Source organism: Diaphorina citri, unplaced genomic scaffold, assembly GCF_000475195.1.
Source record: "Diaphorina citri unplaced genomic scaffold, Diaci psyllid genome assembly version 1.1 scaffold1848, whole genome shotgun sequence".
Lineage (NCBI taxonomy): Eukaryota > Metazoa > Arthropoda > Insecta > Hemiptera > Psyllidae > Diaphorina > Diaphorina citri.
The window spans coordinates 17,734-31,949 of NW_007379274.1; the positions used below are offsets into that span (position 1 = coordinate 17,734).

General features: G+C 38.1%; 2 protein-coding genes across 2 annotated transcripts; both read right to left on the reverse strand.

The window, feature by feature from the left end:
- Positions 1-3,070: 3,070 nt before the first annotated feature.
- Positions 3,071-10,065, reverse strand: LOC103517442. The gene is made up of 3 exons (XM_008482476.3): positions 9,977-10,065; positions 9,726-9,842; positions 3,071-3,461 (listed from the first exon to the last, which is right to left on the reverse strand). The coding sequence occupies exons 1-3, from the start codon at positions 10,046-10,048 to the stop codon at positions 3,330-3,332; spliced, it is 321 nt and encodes a 106-aa protein (XP_008480698.1). The 5' UTR covers positions 10,049-10,065; the 3' UTR covers positions 3,071-3,329.
- A 1,192-nt stretch (positions 10,066-11,257) lies between these two features.
- On the reverse strand, positions 11,258-14,213 carry LOC108253457 (paired mesoderm homeobox protein 2A-like). The gene is made up of 3 exons (XM_026829542.1): positions 14,202-14,213; positions 13,583-13,835; positions 11,258-11,512 (listed from the first exon to the last, which is right to left on the reverse strand). The coding sequence occupies exons 1-3, from the start codon at positions 14,211-14,213 to the stop codon at positions 11,424-11,426; spliced, it is 354 nt and encodes a 117-aa protein (XP_026685343.1). The 3' UTR covers positions 11,258-11,423.
- Between the last annotated feature and the right edge of the window lie 3 nt (positions 14,214-14,216).

A 14,216-nucleotide genomic window follows, 5' to 3' on the forward strand; every position in this document is an offset into this window, starting at 1 on the left:
AGGGAAAGTAAAACTTCGCCTGGCAGGAATCGAACCTGGGACTTCTTTCTCACAGAGCGATGCAATGGCTACTAAAACCTAAATTTGTAACGTCTTGATCTTCGACACACACTTTTCTTCTTCTTATTGTTCGCTTTTTTCTTCGTCGTCGTCTTCTTCTTCTTCTTCTTCTCCTCCTCCTCCTCCTCCTCCTCCTCCTCTTCCTCTTCTATCTTCATCTTCAGAAGTTGTGCTTAAATTTAGGTAACTGGAACGTATCGGTATTTATGTACCTACTTAGAGTAGTTCACTCCATTTGGAAAACATTTTCTTCCCTGATACTCCCAAAGGTTTTGTAAAACGCTGCGAAACTACTCACGTATAAAATTCAATGTAAATATAAGTATTGCTACGTTCCAGGAGATATCTTTATGCAATATTTATATCATCCTCCACTTTCCTTCTTCCTACGAATCTTTCCCTGACTTTCCAAGAAGTTATTGCCTAGTTAGCTCAAAAGGTAGCACGTCTGCCTTGTAAGTGATAGATCGCGAGTTCGATTCCCACCCCGGGGCCGAGAAAATTTATCCTAAAGGAATGAGGTTCGTTCTCGGAGCGCCTGTCTCCTTTTTACTTTCTATTACTTTGACTGTAACTGCTATGGTCCCATCGTCCCGAAATCGAAGAGAGAAGGAAGCCAGGATAGGAGAAAGCCAGCCGTTCCGAGAACGAACATTATCCCATCAGGATAAAATCCACCCCGGGCGGGAATCGAACCCGCGGCCCAGCGCTTACAAGGCAGACGCACCACCAACTAAGCTAACTAGGCTGGCTAGCCTGTCTCCTTTCTCTTCGATTTTGAGACGGTAAGACTTCCGTTCTTACAGCATTTCTATTAATCTAATTTTTTTTATACATACATATAATAAAAATAAAATCTTCTAACATCCTCCTTCGTGCAGTATGATGTTTTCCTGGCTTTCCAAAAAGTTAGAAAAAAATGGGGCAGAATTTTCTCATCAGAGCATTTTTTGTTTGTTTTAAATGTGTACTTTAAAATAAAATTTGTATTTTTGTTGGTTTAAAATGTGCATTGAATTATAACCCTCTAGCGGCCGCCAGGTATTGTATTCTGAATTTTAAATATTTTATTTCTTTCGTAAGTTGTTGACAATCATAATTTCTTTCCCTCTGTATGAAGGTTTTCTTTTTTTCCCTCTACGGTGCCCTCTAGCGGCCGCCAGGTATTGTATTCTGGATTTTAAATATTTTATTTCTTTCGTAAGTTGTTGACAATCATAATTTCTTTCCCTCTGTATGAAGGTTTTCTTTTTTTCCCTCTACGGGTAGGTAGGTATACTAAGTCCTCTTCTAAGATGATTCTGTATTTTTTCGGATTTTTTTAATGAAAAATACTTGTACAAGTATTTTTATTCCTTCCTAAATTTGACTATAGGTATCTCTTTCCTTCTCCCTCAAACCTATTTCAACAAATCACAACGAATTGTGGGTTGAATTTCGATTCTGTTTTTAGTGCTGTATCGAAAACAAAAATTGGCTTTCCATATTCACTTCAATTGTGTAGACATTTCAAGGTAGAACTGAAAACAAAGTGGCCTTTGATGTTCCAAAAACTGTTGCCACTATAAACACCTAAACAGTTTGACAGGAAAAAAAAACTGCTCCCACAAAGGTTGATTTTTTTTTTTTTTTTTTTTTGCCTTAGGTCACTTGGAACTGTAGAAGGCTGATGTAGACTTTATCAGAGATCAATATAGCCAGCCTAGTTTGCTGGTTGGTAGCGCGTCTGCCATGTAAGCGCTAGGCCGCGGGTTCGATTCCCGCCCGGGGAGGAATGTTCGTTCTCGGAACGCCATATCTTCGGGACGATAAGACCTTAGCTACCGTTACTTAATGAGTAACATGCATCATTAAATATGTATGTAAAACGCGGTGTGTGTAATATAAATTATGTAGGAGTTCTATTCAAAGCATTCTCTCATTAATCCCCTCTATACTTTTCTGAGTATCTTTATACTTTTCTCAGTATCTCAATTATTTTCGCCGGATTTTCAATTCACACGAGGGAGGTTAAGCAATTTCCCTCATCATCAGGGCAGGGCTGATTCTAGGGGAAGGTCGGAGAGTGGGATCCCCAAACCTGTTCGGGTTTCCTACTTCTAATCGTCTTTTAGGGGGTTGAATTTTTTTCAGGAATGTTGGCGGGATATTTTAAAATATTGGCCAGATTTTCTTAAATTGTTTGCAAGATTTTCTAACAATTTGCCCGGATTTTCACGAATTTTGTACTCGTAGGGTATTTTTCTTTCTTTTTGCTTCTTATAACTACTTTTTTTCGGAGATGTTTGTTTGTTATTGTCTGTGCTGTTTGTCGGAGATGAACGGAGATTTGTTTGACCCAAAGACCAACTTTATTATTATTATTATTTTTTGTCGGGGAATCGGTGTAGTCGGTGTTTTATACTTTTTCTTAAAACCCAGCCTGATTTCGGTATCTGAAGGTTTTCAATTTTAATTCCTTTTTTTAAAACATCTTTAAGACATTAGACGCGTGAATACTTACGAAAAGCCAAAGCACACTCATACATGGCTTAACCACCTGCTCATTTTAGATGTATTTCTCGGACGAATAGGTGCATATTTTATAATACATGACACCTAGTAGGTTCCTAATATTTTATGAAAGTTTGATTTTAACTGAATTGATACCTACTTAGATAATATCTATTTTAATATTACATTATTATTTTAACATAGACTCTTTATTGGTTACAATGCAACTTAGGAAAATACACAAATGTACTACAAGACAAAGAACGAAATTTCGTCTTCTTTTGATTATTAGCGGCGCTTGAAGTTTTTTGAAAAACTTCAAGGTGTGTTTCAAGAACAGCCACTCGTATTGCCAAAAGGGCACCAATCAACCTTTTCGAATGGAGAGAAAGGCACAGGTAGCACACTCCGTTCAAGGGTGGGGAGAGGAGTACTTTTTTCCCTCCAATTGGTGGAAATGGTGGGTCTCTTACCCCTACAATTGGTGGGTATAGTGGGCCTCTTGTCCTTAAAATTGGTGGGTATAGGGGGCCTTTTATTCATACAGTTGGAGGGGAGAGTAGGCCTCTTACCCCTACATTTGGAGGGGGCAGTGGGTCTCTCACCCTTACAATTGGAGGGGAGAGTTTCTCTCTTGTCCCTCCCTGTAGCAACTCCATTGGAGGACCTGTTGCAACTCCAATTAGTGAGGAGAGTGGGTCTTTGGCCCCTTCAATTGGAGGGGAGAGTGGGATTGTTTCCCCTCCAATTGGTGACGAGGAGGGAGAAGGGTGGGTCTAGTGGAGTTTGTCATCATCGGACGGTGGACTATAGTAGGGGACGATGTAGTCGTCCAGAGACCCGTCCGATTTGGACTGGAACGTCTTGTCCCCCTGGTGTGGAAATGCCATCAGGGATTGGATGTGAATCTGAAAAGTGACAACCAAAATATCAAATCAAGTCTATCTCAAATTCTTTGTGGTAAAGTAGAGCTTTTTCACAACTTTTATGGATAACACAATATTACTAAGTGCCTCCTTCACTATTAATTCTCACCTACTCGTATCATCAATCTTTTTACACTGGTAATGCCGCCACTGGTCGCTACTCGATTAAAGTAGCTACTCAATTGTCCTCACGAGGCTGAGTGCACCCCGACTGGGCGATACGTTGGTATGTGGACAGGTGGCCATCCGAGAAATTATTGAGGAGCTATTGGTTGAAATTCCTAGACACAACGATATCACCATTTGCTAGCGTCGCCGGGGTCTATTACAGCGTAACAACTCGTTGGAAATTCGTTTCGTGCAGTGTGAACTTGGCTGTGAGGGAAAGACACCTTCAGAGAGAGGTGAATAAAAAATCTGGTGTGAACATCACACGACTTTCCTTATCCTATTAAATGATGCTTATTTGGGTGTTTTTCTACTGTAACTTTTACAATATCTCTAACTGTTTAGTCAGTATAGCTGAAAACCGCCAAAGGCGGTCGAAAACCGCCAAAAAGCGGCCAAAACACCGCCAACCGCAGCACCTAACATCGTAACCAAAAGTTTTGAGTTACATCCTTGTCACTTTTGTAGACTACATACCAAATTTCAAGTCTCTAGCTCATACCGTTCCCGAGATAATAATGAATTACGCCGAAAACCACCAAAAAGCGGCAAAATACCGCCAAGCGTTGCACCGACCTTAACCAAAAGTGTCGCATCCTTGTCACATTTGAACTGCATACCAAATTTCAAGTCTCTAGCTCTTACCGTTCTCGAGATATTTTGTTTACAGACAGACAGACACACACACGGACCAATGGCTGAAACTTTGAATTTAGGCTCTAGGGACCTCAAAACGTGTTTTGGCACTAAAAACTTACCATCGAAAATTTGACCCGATTACATTACTTTCCTTCCTATAGGATAAGGAAAGTAAAAATGCAAGTCAAAGTTCAAACAATAATAAAAGAAGATTTTCCAAGTTGAACGAAGTGTACTGAAAAACTTACAGTCAGGGAAAAAGTTTTGAAATAGAGATCCTCTCAAATACCTAGGTGGTATTGGTTTTCCTTTCCTAACTTTTGCTTGCACCGATGCTTTTGCATCATAAATTCATAAATCACTCCTCGAAAGTATTTTTTGCTGGAAGTTGAAGTAATTTTTGCTCCAAGTTGAAGTAGTTTTGACTGAAATTTAAAGCTGTTTTGGCCGCAAGTTTTCAAAATGAAGACCAATAGTTCATGGTTAAGTAGGTAGGTAATTGGGTCACAGTAAAGGCTTCAGTTTCAGACGGTAAACATAAAGCGACACGACATAAAACTTCAGCCCGCGGTCTCAGACGAGACGGTCTGATGGACCAAGGTCTGTCAGGTGTTCTGACTGGTGGGCAAAATACAGCCACACTATACTTTTTTTCCATTCCATCAAATTCTTTGATCTTCCCTACTTTATTTGGCTTTCGGCAAACCGATTTGCTCGGCTGTTTTGTAGGCACAAAGTTCTACCCTCTTTAATATTGTTTCCTTTTTCACAACTTTTTCTCGTCACCACTTTCTCATTTTACACACAAAGTTTTCCGAGTGCTTCAATAACACACCTAATACCTACTTGGTATCGTTTGAATGAGAAAAACAAGTAGGTAGGTAATACTTTCATATTATGGTAATATTATTGTTAAACGGATTTTCATTTTTTTCCCCGTTTTGTATGAAATCTTGATATTACTGTGAATGAAAAGAAAGCAGAATGTGTTCGATCTGACTGGTGGGCACACTATACTTTTTTTCCATTCCATCAAATTCTTTGATTTTCCCTATTTTATTTGGCTTTCGGGAAACCGATTTGCTCGGCTGTTTTGTGGGCACAAAATTCTACCCTCTTTAATATTGTTTCCTTTTTCACAACTTTTTCTCGTCACCACTTCTCATTTTACACACAAAGTTTTCCGAGTGCTTCAATAACACACCTAATACCTACCTACTTGGTATCGTTTGAATGAGAAAAACAAGTAGGTAGGTAATACTTTCATATTATGGTAATATTATTGTTAAACGGATTTTCATTTTTTTCCCCGTTTTGTATGAAATCTTGATATTACTGTGAATGAAAAGAAAGCAGAATGTGTTTTCATATAAAATGGTTAAATGGACAATGAGTAGGTAGGTACTACACTCCTTGCTCCTTGTTAGTGGGTAGAAGGATATTAGCAGAGAGTGCTGTAGTGTAGAATCCTTTTTACCTTACTTTTGTTGAATGAGAGTGGTTCGAAAGAGTGGGCACTTATGCATTAAAATTTGTTTATTGTTATAATTAAAATTTTGGCTGGGAGACGAGACGTCACTGGCTGGGAGATTTTAACAGGGAGGATACCAGCCTGAAATTTCCCTAAAGAAATAGCAAAAGTTGAGTGCGAAGACCATTCACTCGTAAAATTTGTAGCCTCAAACCAAATGTCAGTTAGGGATGATTGACAAGCTGTACACGGAAAAAGGTGAAGAAGATTTTTTTTTATTTTTATTTATTTATTTATTTATTTTTTTTTTATTGTACGAGTAGCCTTAGCATCAGTGCAATTAAGCATTTATTTCATTTGTTAACGTAGTGTCTGGTATTTTGTAACAGTGCTTTGCTCAAATAATAAAATTGTTACAGATAATCTAGACTAGCGGTGTAACCTACCCCAGTAAATACTAACTGCTAACAGTGCTGTAATTCCATATTGAGACCCGCGATGGTGACGTAAAGACCAGTTTCAAAATGTCAAGTGCCACTTTCGTCTATCTATAAAAGTTGACCAAAAGGTTTTGCCACCTGTGTTTGGACCCTTTTCCAAAGACTTATTCAGGTTTTTGGAAGATTTGTTGAGCCGAGAAAAGATTTCAAATTAAAGCTCCAATATCCTTTGATCCAAAATCTAAATCTAGATCCAAAGTCTAAAATCTAAATAAAGCAATAATAATTATGTAATAAGAAGTATTTTGATGGTTTAAATAAACTGGTGCAATATTAAACTGTTGAGATAAAGGGTCTACATGTCCTAATTCGACAGTCTAAATTAAAGTTAATTAAGCACTAAATCTAAATTCCTCACGGAAGATACCCTTTTGGCATTTCTAAAGCTATCGGGCTCTCATACCGATCTTCACATTTATCACTGTGAGTTTCAAAACACTTGAGCTCCATAGCCATCTGTCCAAACTTATCTACCTACCCAATGTTATTAACTTGGCATTTCTAAAGCTATCCGGCTCTCATATCGATCTTCACATTTATCACTGTGAGTTTCAAAACACTTGAGCTCCATAGCCATCTGTCCAAACTTATCTACCTACCCAATGTTATTAACTGAGATAGATTTTTCTCATTCAAACTCGAAATGTAAGCAATCCACCATCGTACTCGCTTAGTTGTGTCATTTTTTTAAATGAATATTTCAAATATCGCGTGATTTATGTGGCTTGCTGCCACCTCCACTAAAACAACATACACGCCGCGTAGTTACAAAGTAATAAAAGTTTCATGGCAGATGAACCTCTCCTATGCTTTTTTGAAGTAAATTATAGATTCTTATGGATTCTTCTCTCGGTTGTAATTTGTCAAAATCGGACTTCAAATTAACGAAATGTTCGTAGTACAGGAAGACGAGTCAAATTGGTTGGCCGGTGCTTTGTGCCTAAACACCTTAGTGAATGAGCATCGCAACCTGTTAGAGGTATTCAAATGTAGAGGCGTTCGTTTAATTGATCATTTTTTAAGAGTGTTTTGAGCATCGTTTAGTGGATTTGGACTCGTAATTCTCTCTGAGTTACCGCGTTCTAGACGTTCTAGTGTTGGGATTGTTTGATTTCAGATCTCGTGGTCGAATGTTGGATTTCAAGTATTTTCTGGTGATGTCCTAGAACGGCAAAAAAGTCGCCTTAAAAGTTACATAGTTTAACAGGTTTCAGGAAGACAGTTCTTAAAAACGATGAGTGATCCGGTTCGCTCAAATTATCATTTCTTAAGCCCCTAAGCACCTTGATACTTCTCCACAGAATGTGACTAAAGCTGATAAAGCTAAACAACACATATGAGTTACCGCGTTCTAGACGTTCTAGTGTTGGGATATTGTTTGATTTCAGATCTCGTGGTTGAATGTTGATTTCAAGTATTTTCTGGTGATGTCCTAGAACGGCAAAAAAGTCGCCTTAAAAGTTACATAGTTTAACAGGTTTCAGGAAGACAGTTCTAAAAAACGATGAGTGATCCGGTTAGCTCAAATTATCATTTCTTAAGCCCCTAAGCACCTTGATACTTCTCCACAGAATGTGACTAAAGCTGATAAAGCTAAACAACACATATTCAAGTACAAAAAAGTGTAGTTGGTATAATAAGCTAAGAATGAGGTTCATAATACTACATAATAAATTGGTACATAATAATATTAATAATACTTAAGAACCAAAGATAGACAATAGGATAAACATTGAACGAGACAAAATATTGTTAAATTAGTCTGAAAATCAGGGGAGAGCTTTCACCAGGAAGATACATACTGTTCATGTGAACAATGGAAAACAGGTGAAATCAAAGGTAGGGGGACGGGGTGATGGGAAACTTTTATGAGATACAAAATGGATCATAGGGTGATTGAGAAGTTTTGAACAAGGACATGTTCTATTGAGTATTGAAATGGCTGCTACTGACTTTTTTTTTTTTAAGAGGTTTGACAGAGGGAACTGTAACTGCTATGGTCTTATCGTCCCGAAATCGAAGAGAGAAGAAAGACAGGACTCCTTTGTTTCCTTTCCATTCTCTCCTCTCCCATCTTTCTTAACTTTCCCACTTCCTTTCCTTTGTTCCCTCTCCCCTTTCTAGTCTGGAAGACTTTGTACTTTATCTCTACTTCTTATTTCAATCATTATTTGTCTTCAGTTCGAATAATTATGAGCTTTCTTTTTTTTACCTTCTCTTCTCCTCTCTTTTCTTTCCCTTCGTATAAAATGATTATGAAATTCACAATATTTATTTTAATGCTTGACAAATTAATAAGGGGAGAGATAGAAATAGGATGAGCGGGAAATAGAGAGAGAGGGGGAAGAGAGAGAGGGAAGGGGAAAGAGAGAAGGAAAGGGGGGAGAAAATGGGGATGAGATCCTGACGTCTTATTTCTCTTTTATTATTTTTGCACAAATTTCGAGGGAGACATGGCTAGGCCCCGTACAAACAAAGGAAATGAACCGCGTGCACACTAACTAATAAGGACCGTACACACTAACAAATAAGCCACTAACGAGATCAAGAATGGCAACCCTGATGTATGTACAATAAGTCTACATACCGTAAGAGTATAGGTATTTTTTGTTGTTATTAAATAACTAAATGCTTTTTATAGTATACCATTTCAATAATATAAATAAACAATGACCGACTTTACCTACCTACCTACCTTTTTTTTATACATTTGATTTTGCCATATTCTTCGATTATGCCACATACTTCCTACTATGTATAAATCTTGTTTATTTACCTACTTCCGAATATACCACTTCCGTCAATAATTACCTTTATTGTTTTTTGACCAAGAGACGTGAGTAACATAGGCAAAAAAGAAGAGAAACTAAAAGAGGCGAAGAGTAAGAGACCAAAACTGAGGTGGAAATATATACATATGTTTAAAAAAAGAAAAAAATTATATTAACTTGGAAGGTAGTGAGTGCGCCTGCTTTGTAAGTCTTAGGTCGCGGGTAGAATAGAATAGAATAGAATATACCTTGTTTATCCTGCTCGAATGAGACTAAAAAGTCCCTTTACCCCAGCAGTCTAAACAAGGTGATGCATATGTTTGAAAAAGACTTGAGAAAGAATGAATGGAGAATGGATGGACGCATTAGATAGGAGGATATGAAAGGGTAGGATAAACGAGGTTAACGCAGAACCCAAATTAAATTGGGAAAAGGTGCAGAAGAAGAAGAAGGAAGAGAAGATTTCAAGGGACAGACCTCTGAACTTACCTCTGCAAGTTTGGCATATCCCAAGGCAGACCTTAGATGGTTTCCATAGTCGTCACATATGTTTGAAAAAGACTTGAGAAAGAATGAATGGACGCATTAGATAGGAGGATATGAAAGGGTAGGATAAACGAGGTTAAATTAAATTGGGAAAAGGTGCAGAAGAAGAAGAAGAAGGAGAAGATTTCAAGGGACAGACCTCTGAACTTACCTCTGCAAGTTTGGCATATCCCAAGGCAGACCTTAGATGGTTTCCATAGTCGTCGTTTGCGAGGAGGGAATTGAACGATCTTTTTCCTGACGGACGCCAATCTTTAGAAAATGTGATCTGTAAAAAAATGAAAAAAAAAATGGGAATTTTGAAGGATAACATTTTTCCTAAGGTAGGTTGGTATTTTACATCAAATTTGAAACGATTAATTAGCGAATCTTTCGATCGAATTTATTCCAAACAGGACTTACCTGTCCAAAAACGCCAAAACTGGCCAGAATGGCACACAGTATGTAGTTGAAGATCAAGAAGCTTTTGACCATTCTTCTGTCCGATAGAACTGAAAAATGTAAAAATACAACAATAGAATTAAAAAAAAAAAAAAAAAAAAAAAAAAAAAATTTTTTAAAAAATAAAAATAAACAGATTAAAAAAAAAAAAAAAAAAAAAAAAAAAAAAAAAAATGATTTACGAACTACAGATGACACGATTAAAGATATAAAATAGGTACCTGTATGAAAAGATTTTTTTATAAACAAATCTCTTTGAATGTTCCCTCAAAGTAAGTAATAATTTTAAGTTGGCAAGATAAAACATGAAATATTATTTGATCTCCTTTTAATTAGAAATACAAAATCCTTTCAACACTTCTTGAAAAAAAAAAAAAAAAAAAAAAAAAAAAAAAAAAAATTTTTAATTATAAAAAAAAAAAGAAGTAGGTCTCGTTAATTTTATGGGTAACATATAACAAAATTTTAGGATGCGGGTACGATTACCGCTTGGGGCAAACATCATCACAAGTAGAGTTCGTTGTCGGAACGACTGGCTTTCTCCTATCCAAGCCCTCCCTCTCTCTTCGATTAGAAAAAACTCTTCAAAAAAACCTCGTTGTTCCAATTCTCTAAAGAAAAGGGAAGATAAACTTGGCGGTACGAACAACCCATGCTCCCAGCGACTAAAAACTCATTGTTCAAAATTTCATTCGGCGGACAGCAGCAAACAAAAGTTTCATTTCAAAAGGAACCTTTTGTGCCTACTTCAATTAGTCAAATTGATGTCACATAGATAATTATCTCGGGATGACCTATGAACCTACTAGCTTTTATTAATTGACAAACTTGTATTGGTGAATATTAGTACCTACCTGTAGGTGGGTAGGTATGAGTTTTGTACCTACATATACATAATTATGTAGGTAGATATAGGAGGTAGGTACCTACTACTTACTTACTTACTTAAATTAAATGGTAGGTACTAATAAAATAAAAACTATGTAAAACTAAACTATTAAACTATTTATGTTCAAAACTTTTGATGGTAAACACAAAACAGGGTGATCTGAAGGAAATAGGTGCCAGCCTTTTAAACCATTGCGGCTTCTTTGTAAGCGCTAGGTCACGGGTTTGACGGGCGTGCTTCGGAGGAAAACACTACCATTTTAAAATATCTTCTGTTACCAACTCCTCGATCTAAAAGTGTTACGTTAGGTATTTCTCAATTTCCTTCCATCAGTATCTAGCATTCCACTCTGAGTCCACTGATCTACTGAAGCAAGGAGCTTTCAGTCTAATATTGAAGTAATTTACCACTCAAAACTACAACGACTGACAACCCAGTTTCCCACTTTGCGTCACTTCCACTGGTCACTACGTCAACCATCAACACTCTAATGACACGTCCTATACACATGACTAACTACTACAGCAGGAAAGAACTAGGGGCACTCGTTGTACTGATCGGCACTGAACTTCCTAGCAGTCTTAGAGGGGCGGGAGAGTGGGGACTAGGGGCCCCCTTTTTAAGAGGTTTGACAGAGGGAACTGTAACTGCTATGGTCTTATCGTCCCGAAATCGAAGAGAGAAGGAAGACATCAGGATAGGAGAAAGCCAGCCGTTCCGAGAACGAACATTATCCCATCAGGATAAAATCCGCCCCGGGCGGGAATCGAACCCGCGGCCTAGCGCTTACAAGACAAGGTCTCGTTAATTTTATGGGTAACATATAACAAAATTTTAGGATGCGGGTACGATTACCGCTTGGGGCAAACATCATCACAAGTAGAGTTCGTTGTCGGAACGACTGGCTTTCTCCTATCCAAGCCCTCCCTCTCTCTTCGATTAGAAAAAACTCTTCAAAAAAACCTCGTTGTTCCAATTCTCTAAAGAAAAGGGAAGATAAACTTGGCGGTACGAACAACCCATGCTCCCAGCGACTAAAAACTCATTGTTCAAAATTTCATTCGGCGGACAGCAGCAAACAAAAGTTTCATTTCAAAAGGAACCTTTTGTGCCTACTTCAATTAGTCAAATTGATGTCACATAGATAATTATCTCGGGATGACCTATGAACCTACTAGCTTTTATTAATTGACAAACTTGTATTGGTGAATATTAGTACCTACCTGTAGGTGGGTAGGTATGAGTTTTGTACCTACATATACATAATTATGTAGGTAGATATAGGAGGTAGGTACCTACTACTTACTTACTTACTTAAATTAAATGGTAGGTACTAATAAAATAAAAACTATGTAAAACTAAACTATTAAACTATTTATGTTCAAAACTTTTGATGGTAAACACAAAACAGGGTGATCTGAAGGAAATAGGTGCCAGCCTTTTAAACCATTGCGGCTTCTTTGTAAGCGCTAGGTCACGGGTTTGATATCCGCCCGAGATGGATTTTATCCTAACCAGATGACTTTCGTTCTCGGAACGGGATTTCTGGTACGTTGTCTTATTTCTCTCTTCGCTTTGGAGACGATAAGACTTTAGTAGTTAACAAGAGATAACCTAAAAGTCCTAAAACCTAGCTATCTTTAGTACGGAAAAAACATAATGTAAAGCACATTGCATAACTCAAGAGTTGTACGGCGTTCATACAATTTGTCTGCTCCAGACTTAATTCTACATGGCAAGAAAGAGTGTTACGAATAAATTTTACCGTTAACCGTGCTCCCTTTGTCGATGGGATTTCAATTAAAACCTAAATTATCTAAAGAAGGCTGAGTGCACTCCCGAATTTGCCACCGACACGGAGTGTTTGGTCAATCACCCATCCAGGATAGGTCATACTAAGTACCTAGTATACCTACGGATAAACGTATTTTACAATTTGGAACAGCCATTGGCAATAACATGTTCAATGCACCAATTCCAAATGTTTCATTGAAGTTGAGCAACGTTGACCATGGTTAGTATACGGAAGGGTGACCATCTGGGATCTGGGCTATCGCGTGCTGTTGGCTTTTCCCAGCCCCATTCAGGCTGTTGGGTTAGGTTATTGTGAGTAGGCGGATTAGCTTGTCACCAAATGGAAGGTAGGAGTAAAACCTACGTTGTGAGAAGACCTCAGTCGTTAAAAGTGACGTAACACTCCTAAAGTCAAGTCACAATCTGGAACGTTTACGGTGTGTTTATGTAACGGGCTAGGATGAGCTCGGACGACGTGAGATAGCTGTCCCGGCGGCAATTTTTAAAATTCATTTTATATTTTTATTTTTGTTTGCTTTGTAATTTGCTTGTTTTTAATAGCTAATATAAATGAAAAGTATAATATAAACGTGCAAACTAAAGATAAAAAGTAAAAAATGAATTCAGATCGTACAAGTTGCGGAAAAAAAATCAAAAATTCGAATTTCCCGCCAACTTTACACGCAAAAAGGCCGACGATGGCCTATCTCAGGGTGTGTTTATGAACAGGGCTGAGATGAGCTCGGACGACGTGAGATAGCTGTCCCGGCGGCAATTTTTAAAATTCATTTTACGGCTATCGCGTGCTGTTGGCTTTTCCCAGCCCCATTCAGGCTGTTGGGTTAGGTTATTGTGAGTAGGCGGATTAGCTTGTCACCAAATAGGGGCCCCCCTGACGGCATGTGGTGAGGGGGAACTCAGGGGAGATCTCAGAAGGGGCAGTCTCATATCGGCCTCACTGAAGCAGCTTTCGGATCCGTCCATTGAGGAGTGTTCTTCGGCGCTGCTCCCGGCCGACTTTTTGGCGCTGCCGTTTTCGGAGGACTTGGAACCGGTTTTGTGTTCGGCCGCCTCGGCGTTGCTGATGTTGTCGTGCTTCTTCCACTTCGTGCGCCGGTTTTGGAACCAGATTTTCACCTGAAACAGACGAGAGAAAAGTTGTTAGAATGTTGTTGTGTTAGCATCTTTCATCCACCGTTTCAAGTCAAGGAAGCGAGCTGCCTTCATTGAATAAAATTCATCCAGAGTGATGTATTAGACTTATTAGAGTGCTAGAGTTTAACAAGGATCTTTGTTCTTCCATCAATGTGAAAACATTCGCATATCATCGATAAGGAAAGTAAGTAAAAGCAAGTAAAGTTTTTGTTAGAAGGTGTTGGAAAGTATTTTAAATATTAGTCTGAATTATACTATTTGAAATAAAAGAGCTCACTGTTGTTGGGATTTCTGGAAGGATGGTTGAAGGAAATGAAATGACTCATGAGTCAAATCTAGATTATTTACCAGCCAACACATTCC

Coding starts and splice junctions, on each gene's coding strand:
- LOC103517442 (XM_008482476.3), bottom strand. CDS start 10,048: ATGGTCAAAAGCTTCTTGATCTTCAACTACATACTGTGTGCCATTCTG. Junction 9,843..9,976: donor GTTTTGGCGTTTTTGGACAG/GTAAGTCCTGTT, acceptor ATTTTTTTACAG/ATCACATTTTCTAAAGATTG. Junction 3,462..9,725: donor GATATGCCAAACTTGCAGAG/GTAAGTTCAGAG, acceptor GTCACTTTTCAG/ATTCACATCCAATCCCTGAT.
- LOC108253457 (XM_026829542.1), bottom strand. Junction 11,513..13,582: donor ACATGCCGTCAGGGGGGCCC/CTATTTGGTGAC, acceptor AAAAGGGGGCCC/CTAGTCCCCACTCTCCCGCC.